Source organism: Lepus europaeus, chromosome 21 (genome assembly GCF_033115175.1).
Source record: "Lepus europaeus isolate LE1 chromosome 21, mLepTim1.pri, whole genome shotgun sequence".
Taxonomy (NCBI): Eukaryota; Metazoa; Chordata; class Mammalia; order Lagomorpha; family Leporidae; genus Lepus; species Lepus europaeus.
Window position 1 is genome coordinate 17,265,743 of NC_084847.1, and position 27,050 is coordinate 17,292,792.

Genomic DNA, 27,050 nt, shown 5'->3' on the forward strand with positions numbered 1-27,050 from the left:
TAAGAGTTGTTAGGTGTTTAGGTGTGAGAGAAATGCTTCTTCAGCACAGGAAACTGTGTAGAAAGGCTGAGTGATGGGAATGATGCAGACCTTATAGGAAACCATTTGGCATGGCTGAAGAATGAAGTATAAGGCCGGCGCCGCGGCTCACTAGGCTAATCCTCCGCCTTGCGGCGCCGGCACACCGGGTTCTAGTCCCGGTCGGGGCACCGATCCTGTCCCGGTTGCCCCTCTTCCAGGCCAGCTCTCTGCTGTGGCCAGGGAGTGCAGTGGAGGATGGCCCAAGTACTTGGGCCCTGCACCCCATGGGAGACCAGGAGAAGCACCTGGCTCCTGCCATCGGATCAGCGCGGTGCGCCGGCCGCAGCGCGCCTACCGCGGTGGCCATTGGAGGGTGAACCAATGGCAAAAGGAAGACCTTTCTCTCTGTCTCTCTCTCACTGTCCACTCTGCCTGTCAAAAAAAAAAAAAAGAGAATGAAGTATAAGTGTGGTGGAATTTGAACAATAAAGAGACAATGGCTATGGCCTTCAATTGCACCTAAAAAAGTATAGATCTCAGCTAGTAGGCAATGGAGAAATATTAAAGAATGTTAAATAGCAGAATGGCAGGATAAAATATGTGTTCTATTAAAAAAAATTGGCCTGTGAGGATGAATTGGATCAGGTTGGTGCCTGCACACACTCAAGACCAGAATCCAAGAGATTTGGAGGGAAATCTACTCAGGAGGTGGTGAGATGTGAAGTAAGGCAATGCAAAGAATTGGAGATGAGAAGGAACTCTGGAGGCGTGTAAGAGGCCACACTTATAGAAACTTATTAGGAAAGATGAGTCACAGGTGGCTGGCGTGGGGCAGCAGATGGATGGTGTTGAACCAAGAGAGAAAGGCGTGAAATAAGAACTGGGGTAGGTTCTTTGAGTTTGGACATACATTCAGTTCCTGATGACCATGGCTCCTATAGCAGGGAGGGAGAGTAGGTAGGAAGGTGTTGAACAATTGACCAGCAACCACTTAGTAATTTTTTTATTCATTATGAAAAGCCTAACTTGTACTTCAGGTCAAAAGGCATGGCATGTTTTCAACACATTTCTAAAGTTTCTGATAAAAAATAGTATATTGTATACAATTTTTCAAATAATACATCCAAATAAATGTCCCATGATTAATTAGATATTTTGGAAACTGTCTCCCCTAGCTTAGTTTAAGTATGATCAAATTGTGAACATTACTTACCTGTCCGCAGACAGGCCACATTTGCAAGCCACCACTCTGGGATCCTGGGTAAAATCACAATTACTCGATCTCCCCTTTGCAAGGCACAGGCTTCTGTAAGTATATTGGCAAATTTCCTGGACAAAGATCCAAGTTCCTCAAAACTCCACCTCACCTCTTCTCCACTTCCATTTATCCACCAGAATGCTGGATTGGAAGGTTTTTTCCCAGCCTGAGGAAAAACAAACCAGTCATGGACTTAAAGCTCGTTATATAGCTAAGTTATATTTCAACTGACATAATTCAGTATATTCTCTAAAGAAGCTTTACAAGTCACTGGTTTGGACAGACATAGAATATCTGGAAGTAACCCTGGGATCCTTATTTCAAGATGTTGAGAGATTTGCTATTTCTCCTGGACTATGTCATTTCTCACTTAGCCTGTTTTTCTTTATAAAAAGTTAGAATTCTTATATCCCTGTGTATTTATCTCAGTGTTGTAATTATGCCTTATTTGCTATAATTTCTTGGAATTTTTTTGTTTAAAAAAATCAGCCTAGAATAATATATTAATATAGCCTAAGGTTTCTAAAACAGCCATAGAACTATTGACATTTTAATCAAAATAATTCTTTTTTCTAGGGGATGCCCTGTGCATTTTGGGATATTTAACAGCATCTCTGATCTCTACCATTAGAAGCAAGTAGCAGACACCTGCCACCATTCCCACATACCAATAATGAAAATATATATAAATCTACAGACATTGCTAAATTTCTGCTGGGAGCAAAATCACCCCTAGTTAAGATTGTAGTCTGGCTTTTGATCCATGCCTTTTCTATGTTAGTCCATTGATCAAGGACATCACTGGCAAAATTGAAATATTCTGGAATCTCCAGTTTGAAATCCTGTTTCATGGATTCATAGCTGGAGAAATTCTGAGGAGTTGCTGTTCTGTAATCTTTATGCAATGCTCTCACAGAACCAGGAATTGCTAGGCGCTGAAAATACTTGATGTGAAGAGGTATCTTCATGGTGACAAGAGCTGGTGTCAATCTTGTCAGATATTTTTGCACTCAGGATTTCCACAGAGATGAACCCATCTAAAAGAGAAGCAAAAGGAACATGTATCTGTTTCTGTCCTGAAGGTAGCCATCCATAAAGCTGCTAAGCATTTGTTATTATTATTAATCATAATGGAACCAGTTTCTGAGTATTCTTTATATTCCAAACATTGTACAAGTATTTACATACACTTGGTCATTGAAACCTTAGAATAGTCCTGTGAAGTGGGGACTCCTATCTCTGTTAATAGAGAGAAAGTGCCTAGTAAGAGTCATTGACTGGGGGCCAGCATTGTGGCATAGCTGGTTAAGACACCACCTGCAATGCTGGCATCCCCCATGTTTGAGTCTCAGCTGCTCTACTTCCAGTCCAGATCCCTTGCACCCAAGTGGAAGACCTGGATAAAGCTCCTGGCTCCTGGCTCCTGGCTTCAGCCTGGCCCAACCCTAGCAGTTGCAGCCATTTAGGGAGTGAACCAGCAGATGAAAGATCTCTCTCTCTCTCTCTCTCTGTATCTCTTCCTCTCTCTCTGTACTCTGTTTCAAATAAATAAATAGTTTCAAATAAATAAATAGTTTTTAAGTCATCGACTGGATTTGAAGCCAAAACTATCATGTCCCAGCCCATTCTCTTGTTGCTTCCCGTATCCATTTCTCAAGAAATAAGTATCTGGGTCATTGGTTAATCTTACTTAATGCTTAAGGACTAAAGGCTTCTTATCTAACATCTTTCACCTGCAGATTTCAAAAGTAGTGTAGAAATGTTAATGAGAATTTTTCATGGTGGAAAATCTACAGATGAGGAAACTGAGAGTAACACAGTACCAATTAGGCATGAAAGCACTGTCAGAGTTTATAGACTGCAGTTCCCATGCTCCCCAGAGGAGCCCACGCTACCTTCTAGTCCAGGCTTGGAGCTGCATTTACCAGAGATGTAATAATAGTGCTTTAACCTTTAGGAGTTTTGTGGGGGAGGCCCCTCTGGGCTACTTCTCCCCCCCTGCTTCTGTGGGAATCATTTGATCACAAAACCACTTGCTTGGTGGAGGCTATTAAAAATACAGTTTTAGGAATTGTGAGTGTTTGAGGTTCTTCTTTTTATACTTTCTATAATTTTCCAAATTTCCTACAGTGAAACATATTATTATTACAATCATTAAATCATCATTTTAATTGAAATTGTATGTGTAGCATGTAAGGCAGTGTGGCTTTTTGGAAGCATTTCTATATTGATACATTGCCAAAACAATACACAATAACAACTATCAGCTGAGTTTTACCCTAAAGGGACCTGGTATTTGGGCATATGTTAATGAACCCAGCACACAGGGAAACCTGGGTGCTTCATCTGACCCTCTCATCTGTTTGTGTGAAGACCTGATAAATCAGTGATCTGGAACCCTCTGAGATCATCTGGTTAAGCTTCCTCATTCCAACTCCCCTCCCCGCCAAAAGCAACCTACAGCACTGGAGAGGGGAAGCAACTTGCTTCATCTTTATCAAAGTTAGAAGTAGAACTCCAACCTTTGCCTTCATATCTGGATGTTTTTACTACAGTTCAATAGTATTTCAATAGAGCAGGGATTCTGAACTCTGGCTAAACATTGGAATCACGAGGGGGGCTTTTTTAAAAAAATGCTGATGCCGGCAAAGGAAGACCTTTCTCTCTGTCTCTCTCTCTCTCACTGTCCACTCTGCCTGTCAAAACAACAACAACAACAAATACTGATGCCTATGTCATGAAGCGATTAAATCAGAATCTCTCAGAGTGGATTTGGGTTACCATATTTTTAAAGTTTTTCCTCAGAGGTTTCTAATGTGCAGCCAAGGTTGAGAACACTGATCTAAATGCTGATCTGTGTACTTACAGCATCAGCATCACCAGGTAGCTTGTTATAAATGCACATTCTTTTCTTTGGGGGGGGGGTTATATTTTATTTATTTGAGAGATAGAGTTAGACAGTGAGAAAGAGAGACAGAGAGAAAGGTCTTCCTTCCATTGGTTCACCCCCGAAATGGCCGCCACGGCCGGCGCTGTGCCGATCTGAAGCCAGGAGCCAGGTGCTTCCTCCTGGTCTCCCATGACTTGGGCCATCCTCCACTGCCCTCCCAGGCCACAGCAGAGAGCTGGACTAGAAGAGGAGCAACTGGGACTAGAACCTGGCGCCCATATGGGATGCCGGCACTGCAGGCGGAGGATTAACCAAGTGAGCCACTGCAACAGCCCCATAAATGCACATTCTCAAGCCCTATTCCAGATCTATTGAATTAGTAGATTTTTTTAGTATTTTAACAAGATCCCCAGATGCTTGGTATATACATTCAAGTGTGAGAAGCATGATATATATATATATATATACATACATACATATATATATATATAAAATGATGGCTGAACATATTGGCTATTGAGTCAGTCATGAGATATAGTTCTAGTTTTGCAACTGTGAAGTGTGTGACCATGTTTGAATTATTAACCACTCCAAAGTTTCTTATTTGATGAAAAGACTAATAGGACGTCTGTCAGAAAGTTGTCCCAAAGATTGGGATAATGCATGCAAAATGCTGATCGTGGTGTCTAGCATATTACTCTTAAGCAGAATAGGGGCTGAAAAACATTTTCTTTAAAGGGCCAGATAGTAAATATCTTGGGTTTTGTGGGCCTTGTCGTCTCTACAGCAACTACTTAACTCTGCTGGTAAGACAGCAGCCACTGGTAATACATAAATAAATGGGCATAGCTATATTCCCAGAAAACCTTATTTATAGATACTGAAATTGCAATTTAATGTAATTTTTGTATGTCATGAATTATTGCTCCTCTTTTGATTTTTGTCTTCAACCACTTCAAGATGTAAAAACTATTATTTGCAGGCTATATTAAAACAGGCAGAGAACTGGATTTAGCCCTTGGACTGTAGCTTACAGATCTTTGTATTAGAATATAAGTTCCATAAGGGCAGAGACTTTTTCTATTACTTTCATGCTACTCTCTCTGGAAATTATAATAGCATTGGGCCCATAGTAGAGACTTAAGAAATATGTGTTGAATAAATAAACAGCTTTTTCAGAAGGGAGAGCTTTTAGATGTTTTTTATTTCAATGACTCAAGATTATAGGAGACCTCAGAAGTGCTTCTACTGTTTTAACCAGATTTATGTGACTACTTAAACTATCCACATGTGACAATTCATTTGAATTAGCTTAAATAATATTTAAAAAATCAGCTCTTCAGGGGCAAGTGCCTGGTGCAGTGATTGGGACTCTGCCTGGGACACCTGCATCCATGTTGGAATGCTTGGGTTCAAGTTCAGATTCTGTCTCCACTTCTGATTCCAGTTTACTGCTATGCAATAGATAATGGCACAGCTGCTTGGGTCCCTGCCGTCCACATGGGAGACCTAAATTGGGTTCTAGGTTGCCAGCTTCAGCTTGGCCAATCCCTGGTGGCTATTGCAGGCATTTGAGGAACAAACCAGAAGATGGGAGATTCTCTCTCTCTCTCTCTCCCTCTCCCTCTCCCTCTCCATCTCTCTCTATGCTTGCCTTTCAAATAAAATGGAAGTATTGTGTGCCTCCCTCTCCCTCTCCATCTCTCTCTATGCTTGCCTTTCAAATAAAATGGAAACAAAATTTTTGAAAATCATTTTTTTAGTCACACCAGCTTTATTTCAAGTGCTTGATAGCCACATGTGACAAGTGGCTACAATATATAGGTCAGTGCAGACATAAAGCATTTCTATCATTGCAGAAAATTCTTTTGGACACTGCTGATCTGCATTGCTAATAGCTCTGAACTAGATTGATATGAAACATTAAAACACAGGTAAATTGAGGGAGAAGATTGAAGATTCCCAATGTTAGATTTTTATAAGGGTCCAGATTTAGTAAAGTATCAACTATTACTATTCTCTTGCTTAAAGCTATGGGAATGAAAGCATCCACAGAAAGTTCTTAACACTCTGGGAGAAAAGGCTGCTCTTTAGAACAGAAATAATAAAATCATCTGAGACCTAATTTCCCTGTGTATTAAGTTCCTAAGTCCTCAACTGTCATTCTGCTTGGCACTGGGGGTTGGGTAGGGAGGGCACTTAGTCTCCACTGTCTGCTGGCAAGTTATCACAGTACTCTGGTTGCTATCTCTAGTCTAACAGAATTGGCATCAGGTTTTCTTCAGCTGAAAGAAGTATTGTGTGTGTGTGTGTGAGAGAGAGAGAGAGAGAGAGAGAGAGAGAGAGAGAGATGGTTGCATGAGCTGCTGCACGATAATTTCACTAGCCCTCATCAATGGTCATCTGAGTTGTTTGTATTCTTCTGCAGTCTAGATGAAATTCTAAAAATATTTTCTCCAAAAGAAATGTTCTGATTCTTTCACACATCGCTTGGATGTAAAACTGTGTAATAGTTTATTTTTAATTTTTTTAAAAGATTGATTTATTTATTTGGAAGGCAGAGAGAACTAGATCAGAAATGGGGCAGCTAGAACTGGCACCCCGATGTGGATACTGCCATTGCAAGTGGTGACTTAACCCACTGCACCATAACACCAGTCCCAAAACAGTATTTTAAAATGGTTAAAAGGGATAAGAAAAATATGTCTGGTCTTATTAATATAAGAGGCAGAAATTCCCCCTGAAGAGAACAAATACCTTAGGGCCCTGTGTTTGATTCTTGGTATGTGGACATGATTAACTTGTTTACTCAGCCAATCTACTGAGCACCTACTGTGAACTGTTTCAGACACAAAGGATACAGGGATGAATGAAAGAGACATGGGAAGACACAGATAATGAGCAAGATGACAGATAAATAAGATCTACACCAAAAAATAAGAACCTAATGGGAGAAAAGGAAGACTCTTTTAGACGGTCTCTCCAGGAAGGTGACATTGTTACTGAGGTCTGGCATATGGCTCTGCTGTGGTAATCAGTTTATGTATGTTTATTATTACTTCCATTTTACAGACAGGAAAACATACACACACCACAAGTATACACCCTATCCATATTGGACAATGTATTCATTCATAAACAAGATATTTATTGAACCTTTACTATATATCAGACGTATACTAAATGCTGAAAATACAACTGTGAATAAGACACAGCTGATCCTTACAAAGTACTAAGGAAGAATTAAGCAATTTTGCAAATGTTAATGTCAGTGGGGATAAAAATACTCTGTCCCGATTAGTGATACTGAATAGAATTAGAGTTCAGTTTGATTTCTTGCCTATTTTCCAAAACTCTTGCCACATTTAAAATTCTTAAAACACACACTGAACAGAAGGTTAATCAATAATTTGTAGCTCAAGAGGGATGTTTCTATTCTATCACAAAGAAAATATTAACATCCGCCTCACCAAACCATGCAATTGCCTGCTCCCTGACCAAAGTTCTGCTCCTGCCTATTCAGTGATCTTAGCATTTTGCAACCATTTTCTAGGTTTGCCAAGTTCTTTGTAGGTGAAAAAACTGAGATGCTTTCCCTAGTCAGTCCAGATTTTCATACTGAGCCGCAGAAATGTTCCTGTACAGAACTTTTGGAGCTTCCCTCAGTAGAGAAAAGTAGTTGGCTGCAGGATATTTTCATAGATTTGCATAAGTATGTTTTCCCAAAATTTACTAGTGGTAGTTTTCAGTCTTTCCAAATAATACAGAAGATAGATTCCCACCTGCCAAGAAGATAGTCCAGTGAAAAATTCAATTGCTCCTCAGACTCAATTTCTTCCTAAAACAATCTATCAAGCTAACAAATACATAGCTTTTGTTTTAAAAATCACATAGCACCAAAAGCCTTAATATGAAAACTCACCTGCCATGTTTATAACTTTTTATGTGTGCATACTCTTCATAATTTACTAAATAGTATCACACAGCTGAGACTCTCTAAGGTAAATACCTGGGTTGCCTAACCCTTCCATGACAGCATTGTTGATTTGTTAGTCTTATTTGCTCATTTGTTATCTTTGCTAAAAATAAAACACACACACACATACACACACATACACACACACACACAACATGTGCCAGCACAGGAAATTTTACAAGGATAGGAGAGGTACTCACTCAAGTTACAGATTCCAGCACAGCTGCAGGTGATGGCAGACCTGTTTCCTAGAACAGCTCTGAAGCTTGGATTCTCACTGCTGCTTAGTCATGGCAGTAGCCAACAGAAGAGCTAGAAGTAGTGTGACAACTGGAAGGAGTGACACTTGCCTAGAGCACCTTTCTGGATTGGTGGAGACAGTCTGGAGGAAGGAGCAGGAGCTGTGGGAAATGTTTACACTGAAAGTTTACACAATCCTTGGCCATTCCTCTTACAGGTAATGATTTACATACACCTCAAGCTTTTAGGGGGCAGGGAAAGTCATTTATTTGTATACAAATTTATTTGTCTGTTATTTCACAAGAGAGAAAGTGCCTAGGGAGTTGCTTGAAAAGTTAGTCCAGTGAAGGGGCAGAGGAAGTTGTTTGGTTTTTCCAGAAGGAGGAAAGAATAGTGGGAAAAAGATAAAGAGGGATTTTGCAACAGAAAGGAAAGAAGTTGAAAGGCCAGAGTGGGTTGTCCTAGATCTCAGCAAACTAGTTGCCTGTTACCCTGTTAATCTGTTGAACTGGTCAGGACTAAACATAAACACTATCTGGTTATTCCTCTGTCAGACTTGTATAATCTGGTACAGGGTCTCCTCTCATCCACTGCCCACAACCCCTCTTCCGCCTCACTCTGCTGCAGCCACACCAGCCTCCTTGCCTTTGCTCAAACATAACATGCACATTCCAGCCTCAGGATCTTTGGACTCCATTCCCACAGATATATCCTTGGCCAAATCCCTCATTTTTAAATAATTTTTTTAATTTATGGTTTGGAAAAGGAGAAAGAAGAGAAATATCTTCTGCCCACAGGTTCATTCCCCATATGCCCACGACAGCTGGGGGTAGGCAAATCCAGCCAAGAGCATAGAGTTCAGTTTGGATCTCCTACATGAGTAACAGGGACCCAATTACTTGAACTATCACCTGCCACTTCCCAGGGTGTAAAGTGAAGCAGGGCAAGGACTGGAACCCAGAGACTCTGATATGGGATACAGGCATCCCAGGCATCAGCTTGACCCCTATGGCTGTCCCAAAGCCCTCATTTTGTGAGGGTCCTATTAAAGAGGTCTTCCCAGGCTGGTGCCGTGGCTTAATAGGCTAATCCTCCGCCTTGCGGCGTCGGCACACCAGGTTCTAGTCCCGGTCGGGGCACTGGATTCTGTCCCGGTTGCTCCCCTTCCAGGCCAGCTCTCGGCTATGGCCCGGGAAGGCAGTGGAGGATGGCCCAAGTCCTTGGGCCCTGCACCCGCATGGGAGACCAGGAGAAGCACCTGGCTCCTGGCTTCGGATCAGCGAGATGCGCCGGCTGCAGCGGCCATTGGAGGGTGAACCAACGACAAAAAGGAAGACCTTTCTTTCTCTCTCTCTCTCTCTCACTATCCACTCTGCCTGTCAAAAATAAATAAATAAATAAAGAGGTCTTCCCTTACCAAATATTTTCTAAAAAGTACTTGTTTTTCCTCCTTCAACCTGTTGTAACTCTTAAGTATGTAACATTAGGCCTCATTATTACTATGTGTAGTTTTCTGAAAAACTTACTGTTGCAATAAGACAACTATCCCTTACTTAGCTTTCAGAGAAACAACAAAACTGTGACCTTTTTGAAATTATGACACTCCAGAATTGTTTGTTTGAAGTGGAGGGTCCTTCCATCTTGAAAACCTCCCCCCAAAATGTACAGATTTCAATTTGAAATCCATGAGAGATCGCAGTCCTTTTTTAATATATTTTTTAAAGATTTATTTCTTTACTTGAAAGAGTTACACAGAGAGAATAGAGGCAGAGAGAGAGAGAGAGAGAGACAGAGGTCTTCCATCCGATGGTTCACTCCCCAGATGGCTGCAACGGCCGGAGCTGTGCCGATCCGAAGCCAGGAGCCAGGAGCTTCCTCTGGGTCTCCCACATGGGTGCAAGGGCCCAAGCACTCCTCCCCTTCCCCCTTAATAACTATTCCCAATATACAGCACTATCAGTCTCATAGGCACTTGTAATCCCAACTGCAATGAATCCCAGCCAGTTCCCCACTAATTCAAGCATTTGGGCCATCCTCTACTGGCCTCTCGGGCCACAGCAGAGAGCTGGACTGGAAGAGGAGCAACTGGGACTAGAATCCGGTGCCCACATGGGATGCCGGTGCTCCAGGTGGAGGATTAACCAAGCGAGCCATGGTGCCGGCCCCTCCTTCCCTTTCTATAAACTTCTCTGGAAGGATTTTTTTTTTAAATATATAATTTATTTAACACCTCTTTGAAAAATAATGCCATTAATTAACATTTGATTCACTTTTTAACAGCTCAGGAAGCACTTTCTCATATATTGGCTTATTTTACCCTCAGAACAACACTTGAGATATGTACAGTATAAATATCCATGTTTATTCTATGAAACAGAATTAAATGATCTGTTTTGTTCATTCATTTATTCAGTAAATATTCCTTAAGCACCAGCTCTGAGTTAGGGACTGGGGCTAAAATGATCAGACAAGCAAAGTCTCTGCTTTGTTCTCTGTTGGAGCTTATGATTTAGGGCAGGCCATGGCACACTTTTTCTATAGTGAGCCAGAGAACAAATATCAGGCTTTTTGTGCATGTGCCCCATGCACAAGGCAGGCTTTGTGCAATGACTCCGCTCTGATGCAGGAACATGAAAGCCACCATAGCCAATATGTAAACAAATGGGCCTGAGTGAGTTCATATGAAACTGTTCACAAAAACTGGTGGTGGGCTGGATTTGGCCTATGGGCCCTTGTTTGGCAACCAGTACCCTGGAGGAGACTCTAAATGAAGGAACAAATGAAGGGACATGATGACTCTGATAGTGATCAGTGCTATACAGTGCTATACAGTGATGAGAGTGGCTTGAAAGTCTACTGTAGATAGGGTAGGCAGGGAAAGCCTCACTTAGGAGAACACATTTGAGCTCTAATCAGACAGCAAGGAGCCAACTGTGAAAAGGACTGGGAAAGAGCATTTCAGGAAGAAGAAACAACAAGTGCAAAGACTCTGAGGTCCCTACATGCTTGAAGAATAAAAGAGGATGGTGACAGATGTGGTCAGGAGACGTTAGGCCAGGGTCAAGCCTTGTAAAATATTCATCATGGCCATGGTAGAAAGCAGGAAAATGGAAGCCAAGTCCTCCATTTGAAGCCTTCTGTCTTTAATTCTTTTATTAGGTTATAGTTTTCTGGGAAGGAGACAGGCCTTCTCTGAGCTCCACTGAACTTTCCTATTGCTTGCAGAAAGTTGGGTGGGGACTGTATTTTATTTTGGCAAAATAAAGACAAATGGAGAAAAGGGCATGTGGAATATTTCCTCAATATCTTCTGGATCCCTGTCTCACCAGTACCAGTCATTTATAAAATAGGTTGAGCTTGTGACTATTTCCTCTGAATAATTTAAATAAGAACAAGAACCTTTTTAAAAGAGAAATATTTTCATAAACAGTTCTACAGGGAAAAGGACAAATCTTTACATAACCGTGTCGATCATTTTGTAAGTTACATACAGACACTACATCTTTTAAAAAAGTTGCATTTATCTACTTTAAAAGCAGAGTGACAGAGAAAGAGAGAAAGATCTCCCATCCACTAGTTGATTCCGCAGTGCCCACAACAGCCGGGGTTGGGCCAGACCAAAGCCAGGAGCTAGAATCTCCGCGTGGGTCTCCCATGTGGGTTGCAGGGGTCCATCATCGCTGCATCTCAGCTTGCATTAGCTGAAAGCTGGATTGGACGCAGAGGACCTGGGACTCCAACTGTGGCAGAGGCCTTTGTCTTTTGATTAAACTTGTTTCTAACGGATTTGATTGAAGTTGTGGTAGAGGCCTTCCCAAGGTCAGGAAAAGAAAAAGGGCATGGGGGGCAGGGCATCTGTCCTGGGAATGAAATGTAGTTGTTATCTGCTTGCCCATGAATGCTTCAACTGTAGTTACTGGCTGTTAGTATGTCACCTTGTCAGGTTCCGCTTGCCAATACAGAGCAATGGTGTTAAGCCTTGCCAGCCGGCAGACGGCTCAGTATGTGTGGGGAATGAGCATGATCAGTAACTACATTCCCATGCACAGTATTATATCAATTCTATCAGTTCCTGTGGCCCCTGTAATATTAGAATATCCGATCAAATGTATGCATGTAACCATATGAGGAAGACAAAGAGGCTAAAACCATATACAAGGAAATACCCGTCTTTGTTCCAGGCTCAGGCTTTTGGATAAGAAATTTCACCTGGGCCTTATGCTGGCGTAATAAAAGACTACTTCCTGGGGCCAGTGCTGTGGTATATTGGGTAAAACTGACACCTGCAGTGCCAGCATCCCATGTGGGTGCCAGATTGAATCTCGGCTGCTTTTCTTGCAATCCAGCTCTCTGTTATGGCCTGCGAATGCTGTAGAAGAAGGCCCATGTCCTTGGGCTCCTGCACCCATGTAGAAGACCCAGAAGAAGCTCCTGGCTCCTGGCTTCAGATAGGCCCAGCTCCAGCCATTTGGGGAGTGAACTAGCAGATGGAAGACTTACTTTCTCTTTCTCTCTCTCTCTTTCTCTGTAACTCTGCCTTTCAAATAAATAAATAAATCTTTTAAAAAAGATTTTTAAAAAAGATTTTAAAAAAGATTATTTTTTAAAAGATTTATTTATTTATTTGAAAGGCAGAGTTACACAGAGAGAGGAGAGGGAGAGAGAGAGAGAGAGAGGTCTTTCATCCGATGGTTCACTCCTCAGTTGGCTACAATGGCTGGAGCTGCGCCGATCCGAAGCCAGGAGCCAGGAGCTTCTTCCGGGTCTCCCACACAGGTGCAGGGGCCCAAGGACCTGGGCCTTTTTCTACTGCTATCCCAGGCCATTGCAGAGAGCTGGATTGGAAGTGGAGCAGCCAGGTCTGGAACCGGTGCCCATATGGGATGCTGGCGCTTCAGGCATTAACCCGCTGCACCACAGTGCCCACTCCATATGTAAATCTTAAAAAAAAAAAGACTACTTCCTGCTAAGAGGCCTCGGTGTCTTGTCTCAGTACACAAATCCTGCTACATAACTACTTAAGTCTAATGCTGGTGTTCCTACTTGATGGGCTTTCCTGGTGACTCTTCTGAGCAGGGATTCAGGCTCTTTAAATTCAGGGGCTCCACTCTCCCCTAGGTCTTTTAAGGGTCCTAGTTAAATTCTCTTAAATCAGCTGACAAGAAATGGGTGACAGTTGGAGGGTGGGGGGGAAGAGAGACAGAGAGAGAAAGGAACTTGTGGATTTTGGCCTAGATGCAGTATACATCACTTCTGCCCTCCTGTCAGTGACCTCACCCTCACTTCCGGGGGCCGAGAGATTAGCCTGGCTGTGGGTTCAAAAGAAAAGAGAAGTACTTTGATGAATATCAAATCATACTTTATTTTAACTTACAAAATGAATACATGCATATGCTTAAAATGAAAGCTATAGAAGTCAATAAATAGAATATAATAATCTCCAAATGTGTTGCAAAACAAGTATGGTATATGAGGAAAAGGGTGGGAGATATATATATATATAAAGGGCACTTGTCTTGCCTGATCTTGTTGATGTGCTTATTATTATCTCATCAAAAACGTTTTTTAGGGGACGGCGCTGTGGCGTAATGGGTAAAGCCGCCGCCTGCAGTGTTGGCATCCCATATGGGCACCAGTTCGAGTCCTAGCTGCTCCACTTGCAATCCAGCTCTCTGCTATGGCCTGGGAAAGCAGTGGAAGATGGCCCAAGTCCTTGGGCCCCTGCACCCACATGGGAGACCTGGAAGAAGCTCCTGGCTCCTGGCTTCAGATCGGCGCAGTTCTGGCCATTGCAGCCAATTGGGGAGTGAACCAACAGATGGAAGATTCTCTCTCTCTGCCTCTCCTTTCTCTGTGTAACTCCAACTTTCAAATAATTAAATCTTTAAAAAACAAAACAAAACGTTTTTTAAGCTAACGAAGAAACTGAAACTTGGCTTGGGTAACTTGCTCAGAGTCCCACTACCAGGACATAGGCAAACCAATATTAGAACCTGATTTTACAATTGGGGCTTCCAATCATACATGGCACCAACTCTGAAAGTAGCAGTACTTGGGAATTAAGTCAGATAGACTGGGGTTCAGAGTCAGGACATCTATCCCCTGAAGATGCCAGTAATGAAAGAATAAGTAAGGAAATCCTGGATGGGAGAAAGGTCAGAACAGAAGGTTTCCTACCAAGAGACAGGATAGCTTCTGTACCCAACATAGAGTAGAATTTAAGTGGCTTTAACTTTGAGGGTTAGAAAGAGAAAAAGAAAGGGAATCTAGAATGCACCCCCCCCCCCCCACTAAGCCAAAGGCCCTTCTGCAGTCTTTATTCTTGATTCCCTATCATCCACTCCACATTTCTGGGTCACTGAATTAGTCCATCCTAGGGCAACCCTCTTTCAGCTCCTAATGATTTTGTTCAACAGTGAGGAATGTGACTTTCCTATCCAAAGTTCAGATGGAACAGTTCACCGAAATATCATTATCACTCTTCATGACATCCATGTCCAACACAAGTGTGAAGACATTGAAAAGTATAGTATTTTTGGTACTAATAGAAACATTTTACAAGTTAAAATATATAGCTCCCACAGTGATGGGTTTTCAGTGATAGTTAAATTTTCCCAAGTTTGGCCGAGTGTCCCTGTACGAGTATTTTAAAATCGCTCATTCTGACAGAGTCGCTTGCACCTTTCCTATTTTTCTAGTGCATCCGGGGTCCTGCAACAGAGCACAGAAGAAAGTCTGCTGAATACACACGTTTCGAGGGAACAAAATCAAGTGGGGTGATTTAAAAGCTCTCACTGACTTACAAGAGAAACATTGACCTTATAAAGGTAATGAATGGCGTCTCGCTCTGCTAATGGCCCCAACCTCAGTACTTCAATGACTAGCAGGTACTCATAGAAGCTCAATAAATAATAACCGAAAATGAATGAACATGAATGAAATGGTTGTTTGCAATCAAGATCTACATCCACGTAGAGTCCAGACTCCACAGTCTACATGCGGACTGCACTCGGCTTCGGGGATCTCCTCCCCTGTGGGGCGGTGAAAGCAAGCCTGTCAATCCCCCGAGGCGCGGGACAAGGGCCGGCCTCGCGTCACCTCCCCGCGGCCCGCCGCGGCCGACCGGCATTAGGACCCCGAGCAGCACAGGAAGAAATTGGGAGGCGGCTTCAGGGAGGCTGTCGCACGCACGTGACGTCACAGCCCGCGCCAGCAGAGGCGAGGACGCCGACCATCGTGAAGAAACGCTTCTCTTTCGCCTCAGCTCAGGGGCGCCATGGCAGACCCCGGCCAGCCGGGCAGCGGGAAGCGCAAAGGCAAGGCGCAATACGTGCAGGCCAAGCGGGCTCGGCGCTGCGATGGCGGCGGTCCCCGGCAGCTGGAGCCCGGGTTACAGGGCATCCTGATCACCTGCAACATGAACGAGCGCAAGTGCGTGGAGGAGGCCTATAGCCTGCTCAACGAGTACGGCGACGACATGTACGGGCCTGAAAAGGTACTGGTCCCGGCGTGGGCGTGCCGGCTGGTAGGCCCGTGAGGGCGGAGGGACGGCGGGAAGGCCGGCTGCCTTGGCACGCATGCGCGCGATGTGGCGCGTGCGCAGTGACGGGAAAGCGCGGCCTCGCCTGTGTTCGCTCCGGCTCGCGCCGTCCCGCTCCGGGGTCCCGCCGACTCGCCCTGGAGCTCGAAGCGTCTTCATTTTGGACTTTACTTTCATTCAGTAATAACTCCTGTTTATTGCGAGCTCCCTGTGCGCCTGGCGGTGTGCTGAAGCTCTTCTCAGGACAGTCTTGTGTGAAGTTGGTTGTTATAATGTGTTTGTCCCAAGTAACACCTTCAGCAGTGGGTGTAGTGCCAGTTCTGGTTATATTGCGAACAAGCCTAAAGATAGATTAAAAAGTAAACATTTGTGTGCCGATAGCACTGAAGTTCTCATTGCCCCGTCACCGTTTCCGCTCATTGCTTTGGATTTAGGACCTGGAATAGCATGGGTGGGATTTGAATTCAGGTCCATCACTTACCAGCTCTGGGACCTGGATGTGGGCACTTAATTCTACTGGGTTAGGCTTAAAAAGCGAATAATGATAGTACTTTGTAAGGCTGATTTAGAAAGTTGGTTGTGTAGGAGCTGATGCTGTGGCGTAGTAGGCTAAGCCTCCTCCTGTTGCCGCGTTATTTCATATGGACACTAGTTCAAGTCCTGGCTGCTCCTCTTCTGATCCAGCTTTCTGCTATGGCCTGGGAAAGCAGTAGAAGATGGTCCAAATGCTTAGCCCCTGCACCCACGTAGGAGACCCAGAAGAAGCTCCTGGCTTCAGATCCGGGCAACTCCGGCCAGTGGGGCCACTTGGGGACTGAACTAGTGGATGGAACATCCTCCTCTTTGTAACTCTACCTCTCAAAAAAATTTTTTTAAAGCATTGGTGCATAAAGTAATGGATACTTCAAAAAGTTTATGAGAAATGGAATTAATTTATTTTGGTGTCAAAAAATTTTAACATTCATAGTGTTTTTAAAATACACATTTTGCACCAACGTTTTGAATGCCCCATGTATGTGTGGATTTCAAAACTTTTTTGCACCAGAATTATTTTTAAATTCCACTTCCCACAAACCTTTTGAGGTAAACTCATGCATCCTGGTATATAATAAAGGCTCCCTAAATGTGTATAAAACTATATTTGGTCTAGTCTCACCAAAAGGAGATTGCCATGTATCTGGCACCAAGATACCTAGGTATAGCATTAAGGTCAATCCTGAAATAATTCAACTGGTGAGCATATTTCTCTATGTCCAGACTGCCACAGTGCTTCGGAGAACACTTGGGAATTGTGTGTACCGCAGTCTGAGGAAACCCCCTTCTTCCTCTGCTTGTTGAAGGGCGTGGTGTCTCAGTCTCAGTAAAAAGCTTTATAGTTCAAACTGAGCCATCTGCCACTGGGAGTTTCATCTAAATAGTTAATTGTAGTGTTTAAACATGAGCTGTTGTGTCATTTCTGCTCATTAATTTTGCACAAACAGTTTACAGACAAGGATCCACAGCCCTCTGGAAGTGAGGGAGAAGATGATGATGTGGAGGCTGCCCTGAAGAAAGAAGTTGGCAACATTAAGGCATCTACGGAGATGAGGCTAAGAAGATTCCAGTCAGTGGAAAGTGGAGCAAATAACGTAGTGTTCATCAGGACACTTGGGATAGGTGGGTCTGACTGACACCCCTTCAGGAGTCTTAATTTCATGATATCTGGACATCTGCCTGTCCTAGGGAACATTTCTTAAAAATGGCATCAAGGCCGGCGCCGTGGCTCAACAGGCTAATCCTCCGCCTAGCGGCGCCGGTACACCGGGTTCTAGTCCCGGTCGGGGCGCCGGATTCTGTCCCGGTTGCCCCTCTTCCAGGCCAGCTCTCTGCTATGGCCTGGGAAGGCAGTGGAGGATGGCCCAAGTGCTTGGGCCCTGCACCCGCATGGGAGACCAGGAGAAGCACCTGGCTCCTGTCTTCGGATCAGCATGGTGCACTGGCCGCAGCACGCCGGCCGCGGCGGCCATTGGAGGGTGAACCAACGGCAAAAGGAAGACCTTTCTCTCTGTCTCTCTTTCTCTCACTGTCCACTCTGCCAGTCAAAAAAAAAAAAAAAAAAAGGCATCAGCATGTGGCTCAGTTAATCATTTGATCATGTCCTCTCCACATTGTATTCGTAGTAGGCATATGGAGCCATAGAGTGAGTTGGTGAACTTGTACACTATGTGGTTCTGGGATTCCTTCCAGGTCTGAGATGGAGACTTCTGTACTAACTTAGCTAATGAATGAATGAATGTTTTTTTAAAGACTTATTTTATTTATATGAAAGGCAGAGTTACTGAGAGAGGGAGAAGCAGAGGGAGGGAGAGCTTCCATTGGGTGGTGCACTCCCCAGATGGCCACAGCAGCCCCGGCTGCGCCAGACCAAAGGCAGGAGCCCAGAACTGCTTCTGGGCCACCCATGTGGATGAAAGGGCCATCTTCCAGTGCTATCCCAGGTACATTAGCAGGGAGCTGAGTCAGAAGTGGAGCATCCGGGACCCAATCCAGTGCCCATATGGGATGCTGGCATCACAGCAGCTTTACCCGCTATGCAACAACACCGGCCCTGTTTATTTTAAGTGACTTGCAGGCTTTTGTTTTTGTAAAATGTGTAGTGTTTAATGTTTATTGTTCTGATATTTGCTGTTATAGAGGAAAACAACAGCTGAGTGTTGCAGTTGCATAAATTAGGATATTACAAAATTTTAACTCTAGTGTCTACATGAACAGTTTTTTAATAAAGATGTTTTAGTTTCATTTTCCCTGAACGTTTTTTGTTTTTGTTTTTTTTTTTTTTTTTTTGACAGGCAGAGTGGATAGTGAGAGAGACAAAGTTCTTCCTTTGCCATTGGTTCATCCTCCAATGGCCGCTGCGGCCGGCACATCACGCTGATCCGAAGCCAGGAGCCAGGTGCTTCTCCTGGTCTCCCATGCGGGTGCAGGGCCCAAGCACTTGGGCCATCCTCCACTGCCTTCCTGGGCCATAGCAGAGAGCTGGCCTGGAAGAGGGGCAACCGGGATAGAATCCGGCGCCCCGACCGGGACTAGAACCCAGTGTGCTGGCGCCGCAAGGTGGAGGATTAGCCTGTTAAGCCACGGCGCCGGCCTCCCTGAACGTTTTTTAAGGTTTATTTATTTAGTTTTATTTGTTCAAAAGCAGAGTGACAGAGATATCTTCCATCCACTGTTTATTCCCTAGATGCCAACAATAGCTGGGGCTAGGCCAAGACAAAGTTCAGAACTCCCATCAGGTGTCCCACATTCATGACATGTTTTTAGTAAAAACTCTAATAATGATGACTAGTTAAAATATTAGATATGGTGTTAGGGGCCGGCACTGTGACGTAGCGGGTGAAGCCACTGCATTCAGTGCTGGCATCCCATTTGGGCACCAGTTCAAGTCCCGGCTGCTCCACTTCGGATCCAGCTCTGCTATGGCCTGGGAAAGCAGTAGAAGATGGCCCAAGTGCTTGGGCCCCTGCACCCACATGGGAGACCCAGAGGAAGCTCCTGGCTCCTGGCTTCAGATCAGCGCAGCTCCAGCCGTGGCGGCCAATTGGGGAGTGAACCATCGGATGGAAGACCTCCCTCTCTTTGTCTCTGCCTCTTCTTTCCCTGTAACTCTTTCAATTAAATAAATAAATCTTTTAACAAAATTATATAGATATGGTGTTAGTATATAGTAGGCACTAAAGAGATATTAATTGGGAAAAAATGATTCAAAAGATTAATTAAAAATTTTTTTTTAAATTTTTAAAAAAGATTTTATTTATTTATTTATTTATTTGACAGGTAGAGTTACAGACAGTGAGAGAAAGACAGAGAAAGGTCTTCCCTCCGCTGGTCCACTCCCCAAATGGCTGCAATGGCCGGAGCTATGCTGATCCAAAGCCAGGAGCCAGGTGCTTCCTCCTGGTCTCCCACGCGGGTACAGGGGCCCAAGCACCTGGGCGACCTCCACTGCCCTCCTGGGTCACAGCAGAGAACTGGACTGGAAGAGGAGCAGCCGGGACTAGAACCTGGTGCCCATATCGGATCCCGGCACAGCAGGCGGAGGATTAACCTAGTGCGCCATAGCGCTGGCCCCTAATTTAGAATTTTTAAGAGAACTTTTATTGTCAACCTAAGTGACTGCCAGTGAAAATTTAGAGAATTTCACGAATCTTTAAAATGTTAGAGAATTTCTTGGCTTACTTGTCTCTTCTGTGTTGACTGTTTTCTTTTAGAACCTGAGAGATTAGTTCATCACATTCTCCAGGATATGTACAAAACCAGGAAGAAGAAGACCCGAGTCATTTTGCGAATGTTACCCATCGCAGGCACGTGCAAGGCTTTCTTGGAGGATATGAAAAAATATGCAGAAACATTCTTGGAACCCTGGTTTAAAGCTCCAAACAAAGGGACATTTCAAATTGTGTACAAATCTCGAAATAATAGTCATGTAAATAGAGAAGAAGTTATAAAAGAATTGGCAGGTACATTTCTTGATTATTTTACATAATTGTGCAAAATATTTTTAAGGTTTTTCTTTTTTCTTGTTTTTTTTTTAAGATTTAAGGCTTAACACTTTTGAATATAGAACAAGTATATAAAATGACCTTAGATAATACCAAGCCTAACATTGCAATATGATGAATAGGAGATTTTATGGTAGTTTTTTCCAAATCAGCATTTAATTTTCTTAAGAAAAAGGTATTCCTTTTAAATGTCTCAGGATTTTATTTTTATTTGTTTATTGAAAGGATTCAAGGCATTTGATTGAAGTCCATGTAGAACTGTGAACTAGTATATATTCTCTTTTAACAGTTCTCAGAAGAAAGTGATAAAAGTTTTTTTTTTTCTTATTCATCAGAGTTAATGGTATCCTTCTTGTGCTAAGTGTTTTTGTGTTTTTCTTACAGGAATAGTGGGCAGCCTCAATTCGGAAAATAAAGTAGATCTCACCAACCCACAGTACACAGTGGTAGTAGAAATCATCAAAGCTGTCTGTTGCCTGAGTGTTGTGAAAGATTACATGTTATTCAGAAAGTACAACCTCCAGGAGGTGGTGAAGAGTCCTAAGGACCCATCACAACTTCACCCAAAGCAAGGAAATGGGAAAGAAGCAAAGTTGGAATCTGATGACAAATTAAATCAGAGTGACCCAGCAGAAGGGAGAAATAACCAACAGGAGGCACCAGACAGTAGTGAAGAGAAAACAAAACCCATGACAGAGACTCAGGTGGTACACGAGGGAGAAACCAAACCTGAACCTTCAAGTCAAGTCACAGGTGGATCTGAGTCAAATGCACCTGATGTCTCATAGGAGGTAACTGGGTGTTACAGGTGGGTTTTTCAATATTAGTTCCATGTAAAATTGTGGCTAAAAATGTTTCTGACCTTTGCGTGCCACATTATGCTCTTAAAAGTATGATTTCTCATGTGGGCAGCCCTGTTAACATTTCTGTTAAAGATCTTTCAGTCTTATATGGCAATGTGTTAGGGTCCACATGCTACTGTAAGAAGGGTACCTGTTAATATTAGGAGGATGACTTGGCCTCTCCCTCATGATGACCTTCCCAGCCTCCCCTTTGGCACTGCCAACTGACCCAGGAGAGGGCATAAGCTCTCTGAAGTGACAAGAATCTTTGGGAAATTTTCGTTGTAAAGAAGGAATTTTTAATGTCCCACAACTCAGCTATCTTCGACCACTGTGTTGTAAATGTTGCAAAAACAGATTGTGTAGGTTAGAAGTGAATTACTTGGTAATGTTTTTGTATTTTGTATGGGTTTTTCTTGTTACTATGTCTATTTTTGTATATTAACATTTGTTTGTAACAAACAAATTCAACAGTTCATTGCTGCAATTTTTGAAGGCAAGATGTGAGGTAGAAGAGGACCGTGCCAGGGACAGCACTGCTGACTGACAAGGTTAGTGATGAGAGTTAGTCTTTGAGTTACTTTATTATACTACTGAGGACACAAGGAAATTCAGTCTTTACAATGAAAGCTACTTCTCCAGGGTTTTGTATGGAATCATAATCCAAGTTGTCATATGCCATCGTGCTTTGTCTGTGGCATGAAACTTAGAAATCTAGTAACTGTCCCATCAATTAAAAATTACAGCCATTTGACAAGTAAGGATGTTGGTTATTTTAATGCATTTTGGAATATCAAAAGTGTAAAGCTTTTGTTCAAAAACTCTTAAAGGTTTAGGAATCAAATTATTTGGTAACAGTACTTATTCCAAAGAAGAAAATTTACATGGGCGGTGAGACTAGTAATACTAACCTGAAAACACCAAGATAAGACACAGGACAAGAAATTGAAGACTTTGCTCTTAGTTTATTGGGTTGACTTACTGATGATTTGTCACACGATGCTAAAGGTTTTGTTTTGATAACTAGAAAGCCACATCTTCTCTATGATCCCTCAACAGGTTCAATGAGTATTTGCCGTGCTGTAACATTTGCAAGATTTGTAAATGATGATGAAATTAAAAAGTTTTTAAGGGCTTTTTCTTCTGCTAGAAGTCACCCTAAACAAAGGCCAGTTATACTTCATGGTGTAGCTCATCTGAAAACCAAGGGTCTGTCATCTATCCTGGTGCCCCATCAATGATTGGCTTCATGGCAACTTTTGCCTTCATTTTAAAACAAGAAATTCTGACACAGACATTATAGCTATCTTTTTTTTTTTTTTTTAACAGAGATGCTGGTATCAAAAACACTGCTTTTATTTTTAACAGATGCTGATATCAAAAACTTGGAGATGAAATAAAGTTCTGAAAATGTTAGAGAAATGGTTAACTCAATTAAAGACCCATTTATGTAACAATGTTTTTAAAAAAACCCAAAGCCCAAACATAAATCTGCTCCATTGAGAAATCTAGTGATCTACCAGAGGAGGGCTTCTTGCAGGGTGTTGCGTTGAAAGCTAAACTGCAAGAGTACTTGGAAGAAAACAGTAAAACAGTAGGCTGAGCTTTGCTCAGTGCTTTGAAAATAAGAATGGCTGTGGAAACTAGCCAGTGTATCGGACACTTTCATCAGTGAATGAATGAGCAAGCTTGAGAGAAAGCTTTTTCTTAAAGTGACAAGAATTTTAGATCTGAAAGGAACCTGAGTCTAGAAAAGTCATGTCAGCAGTCGCCAAGGGGACTCTTGAAGGTTTCTGTAGCAGCTAGGGCTTGAAAATGAAAAATACATTAAGCCTCAAACCCACCTGGGAAAACGACATAGCCAAACTAAACAGCGTAGCCTCTCATTCCCCAACATGAGCGAATGAGGAACTCCCGTAAGTCTTCTGCTCAGCCTGAGACTGTCTCTGAAGGAAGAGAAAGGACTCAGCCCTTTAAGAAGTTAGGCAGCAGGTATAAATGTTAAGGCTTCTTGCACAAGTGACTGTTAATTCAAAGGCTAATGAACATGGGACTGCCTCTGTCCTAGCTAATGGTCCTGTTAGGTAAACCAGACTAGAAGAGTTTGGGAGGAGCAGAGAGAACAGGTAACACCTTGCTAATGCAGATGGGGAAGGACCTTCTTTAAAAATCTCCAGATATTTAGAATGTTAACTCTTGAAGAGGTTGCAGTCTCCTTGAAATGCTAGTAAGAGTTACTCGTATCATTTGCAAGAACAGGGAAGATAGGGTTTTGGTGCCTTTGTCAGTGGCCTTGCTCCTGGTTCCAAGACACAGATACTTTTTATTTTGATAGTGAAAGACAAAAAGACTCTGGGAATAAAATTTGCTGTATGCCTGCATAACATACAGTTCTGTGGAACTTGGTTCCTTTACTTTGTGAAGCTGCTAGTACACAGAATGATTTTCACTTTATTGTTTGTTTTTAATTGCCTTTTGTATTTATTTATATTTGGTAAAACCTGAGTGTGACACAAGCTGTTCTTCCCCAGCAATAGAACGTTGCATTCTGTTGGAGTGTGAATTTATTCACTGAAAGATTGTTCTTGGCTTTGTCAACTGTTTCTTTTCACTGACATCTCAGTGTATTACTTTATATTATAAATTACTAGATTCCAGGGTAGGAAGTGAGTGCTTTTTTCTGGTTGTTGTTCAGTTTTTTATTTTAAAAAATGAAAAGTTAACGAAACAAAATGTTTTGGTTTAGTATACTTGCGTTGTTCTATGTAGGAAACAGTGTTAAACTTGGTCTTTTAAACATGTTTTTTCAGGGCTAACCATGATTTTTACTTGTATTTTGCCTTTGGTATGGCCAAATATTCAGCTTGTTTTTCATAACTGCTGGTATTTTTAGAAAAATCAAAATAAATCTGTTCCTTAAAGACTGGTGTTCTGTACTTTTTCCTTATTTCTGTGTCTTAGTAAATCTCTTGTGTTTGTATATCATCATAAAAAGTGTTTGCTTGTGAGACTATAAAAAAAGTCATGTAAATGGTTCTAAAAAACAGATATAGAAAATGTATTATTTATTCTTATATAATTAATACTCTGAAATAATCCAAGGTTCAGTGAATTTGCTTTCCTGGTCTTTGAATTACCTGTATTCCTTAACTTAACATTAATATTTTAATCCAGCTTAAAGGTTTAGTCTCAAAGATGTTAAGCAGAAAAATTTCTGTCTTAAATATTTCTCTTAGAATAGTTATTCACTTTATTTTTAATTAATCAGGTATAAAACAAATGAAGGATTCATGTATAGTGTCCTTTGCTAAGTAATAATTTGAGCCCTACTATTTTAAACATTACTGATCATTGGACTGGTCAGCATAACAGTTTTTTTCCCAAGTATTTTTAGATTTTTTTTTTCCTTTTTATGTTTTGGCTAAGTACAGAACAAAAACTGGAATTTTCAACTAGGAGAAATCTTAAACATTTTAATGGGGTAGTCGCTGAATTAAAACAACCATGTTGTTACTTAGTCCTTCCATTTTCTGATTAAGCTATCTTCTTCCCCATTCTTGGTCTCTTAAAACATTGCGTTTGATTTTCCCAGTGATTGTCTTTGGGAGTTCTTGAACGAATTCCACCTAAATCACAGAAAAACATTATAAGACTCTTGATTTCATTTTGACTTAACTGTCAGTACAGTAAGAGAGAGCTTTTACAAACTTGAGGCTATTTTGAGTCTATAGATTGTCCTAGCCTAAGCTCACTGAACTTTGTAGACTTAAGAATCTTGTCCATTTATATACTAAGGACGACAGTGAAACACCACCAAATGGATTTGCACTGCAAATTCACTTATGTGCTTTGCCAGAAGATAATCCTTTACCATAATCCTTTCCCCTGCTTCAAACTAGACCTAGTGCCTCTGTGGCGCTTTGAAAATGGAGGTTTTACTTAAAGGCAAAAAGAAGTTCTTGGCTTTTGAATTTAAGAGCTGGGTCTTTCAAGTTCTGAGGGGGAAATTTGTAGCATAATTTGGAATATATATGATGTTTTTCATGCTGTAACTTGACCTTAAAATCCTCCTTGTTCCCCTGTGAAGGTAAAGTGTGCTGTCTTTTAAAATGCCCTCAAACATTTCTGAAAACCAAAGGATCACTGACTCAAAGAATTTAATGGAGAAAGTGTTAAAATGGTTGAAACCAATAAATAGAAATGAACTTTTCAACTGTTAAAACCTCAGTCCATGGGGGCCGGTGCTGTGGTGTAGCAGGTAAAGCTGCCACCTGTAGTGCCAGCATCCCATATAGGAACCAGTTCAAGGCCGGGCTGCTCCATTTCCAGGCCAGCTCTCTGCTATGGCCTGGAAAAGCAGAAGATGACCCCAAGTGCTTGGGCCCCTGCACCTGCATGGAAGACCTGGAAGAAGTTCCTGGCTCCTGGCTCCTGGCTTTGGATCTGCTCAGCTCCAGCTGTTGTAGCCATTTGGGGAGTGAACCAGCGGATGGAAGACCTCTCTCTGTCCCCCCACCCCCCAATACCTCTTCCTTGCAAATAAATAAATAAATTTTTAAAGAAAAAAAAAACAACAAAAAAAAAACAAAACCCTCAGTTCTTAGTTGTATTACCCAGGTCTTAGGTGAAATTAACTACCTTTTGGATGAAATGATGCCAACTGGAGATCAACCAAAAGGATTTCTGGCACTAGAAGGAAACAACAGTGCCATTTCTGTGTCTTGTATAGAATTATTCTTAAATCTGATGATGGTGTCAGGAAAGATTCCACAGTTTCTTTGGGTACTACCCTTTTCCTGCCTTGAATGTGGTCACTTGAACTTTATTAAAGGCACATGCTTTGAGTTTCTAAGGGAATTATAGCCAGGAGTACTAAGATAATTCTTATGGAATGGGCCCAATTAGTCCTGCAGTGACTGAGTATTATAGAGTTGATTTAAGAATTCTATATTATCTATATTCTGTATTTATAGTGTCCTAATACAAAACATTTCAAGACAAAAATTCTTAGGGCTAAACAAATTGAAAAGATGGTCTCTAACTATATAACATGCTACTATAAACCCAAAAACCCAATAAAGTCTAATACAAGGGGTCTTCAAAGAGATCGTAGGAAATGAATGTAATGAAAGGGCTGTAGATGATTTTCCTTTTTTTTTTTCTTTTGGGCACTAAAAAACAGGTACTAACTTGCAAAAACATCCCTGAACAGTATCTAGTTTGAGACATTAAAAAGGCTAAGAATTTATTTTGAAAAGGACTCATAACAGACCAACATGAGTTCAGCTACAATTGAGGCAAGAACAAGCATCAAATTGTTGGTGAAGCTTGGGTAGAAGAGTGGCAAAACTATTGATGGCTTCCAGGAAGTTTGTGGTGACAATGCCGTAAGGACACAAGTTTACAAATATAGGACTCATTTTAAAAATGAATGAAATGGGGGCCAGCGCTGTGACATAGTGGGTGAAGCCGCCCCTTGTGGTGCTGGCATCCGTTTGGGCTCTGATCAAAGTCCCAGCTCCCTGCTAATGCACCTGGGAAACCAGCAGAGGATAGCCCAATTGCTTGGGGCTCTGCACCCATTTGGGAGACCTAGATGTGGCTCCTGGCTTTGGCCTGGCCCCGCCCTGGTCATTGCAGCCATTTGGGGAGTGAACCAGTGGATGGAAGATTCCCTCTCTCCCTCTCCCTTTCTCTCTCCCTCTTTCCCTTCCTCCCTCTCAAATAAATCTTTAAAAAAAAAAA

General features: G+C 42.2%; 3 protein-coding genes across 6 annotated transcripts in view; 1 reads left to right on the forward strand and 2 right to left on the reverse strand.

The window, feature by feature from the left end:
• Positions 1-8,436, reverse strand: part of ACSM3 (acyl-CoA synthetase medium chain family member 3) — a 31,824-nt gene extending 23,388 nt beyond the window's left edge. The window contains exons 1-3 of one of the 2 annotated variants that reach the window (XM_062179647.1): positions 8,346-8,436; positions 2,047-2,316; positions 1,235-1,445 (exon numbers count right to left, since the gene is read on the reverse strand). In XM_062179647.1, coding sequence (XP_062035631.1) covers positions 1,235-1,445; positions 2,047-2,247 — 412 coding nt within the window. In that variant the 5' untranslated portion in view covers positions 2,248-2,316; positions 8,346-8,436. Of the gene's footprint in view, positions 1-1,234; positions 1,446-1,947; positions 1,996-2,046; positions 2,317-8,345 lie in introns of those variants that run through there. The other variant, XM_062179648.1, reaches the window with a different exon arrangement.
• A 7,150-nt stretch (positions 8,437-15,586) lies between these two features.
• Positions 15,587-24,226, forward strand: THUMPD1 (THUMP domain containing 1). 3 transcript variants are annotated; one of them, XR_009864697.1, is made up of 5 exons: positions 15,587-15,880; positions 17,407-17,581; positions 20,173-20,421; positions 20,848-21,856; positions 22,674-24,226. XR_009864697.1 is itself a non-coding variant. In XM_062179847.1 (5 exons), exons 1-4 carry the CDS (start codon positions 15,662-15,664, stop codon positions 21,249-21,251), a joined length of 1,047 nt encoding a protein of 348 aa, XP_062035831.1. In that variant the 5' UTR covers positions 15,587-15,661; the 3' UTR covers positions 21,252-21,271; positions 21,780-24,226. The 3 variants fall into 3 exon arrangements, 2 of the variants coding, with proteins under 2 accessions (XP_062035831.1, XP_062035830.1); XM_062179847.1 differs by having other exon boundaries at positions 20,848-21,271; positions 21,780-24,226; XM_062179846.1 differs by having other exon boundaries at positions 20,848-24,226.
• Positions 24,227-24,844: 618 nt separating this feature from the next.
• The window catches only part of ACSM4 (acyl-CoA synthetase medium chain family member 4), a 29,901-nt gene continuing 27,695 nt past the window's right edge, over positions 24,845-27,050 (reverse strand). Inside the window, exon 14 of the mRNA XM_062180050.1 lies at positions 24,845-24,931. Coding sequence (XP_062036034.1) covers positions 24,845-24,931 — 87 coding nt within the window. The remainder of the gene's footprint in view (positions 24,932-27,050) is intronic.

Coding starts and splice junctions, on each gene's coding strand:
- THUMPD1 (XM_062179846.1), top strand. CDS start 15,662: ATGGCAGACCCCGGCCAGCCGGGCAGCGGGAAGCGCAAAGGCAAGGCG. Junction 15,881..17,406: donor ACATGTACGGGCCTGAAAAG/GTACTGGTCCCG, acceptor TTGCACAAACAG/TTTACAGACAAGGATCCACA. Junction 17,582..20,172: donor CATCAGGACACTTGGGATAG/GTGGGTCTGACT, acceptor GTTTTCTTTTAG/AACCTGAGAGATTAGTTCAT.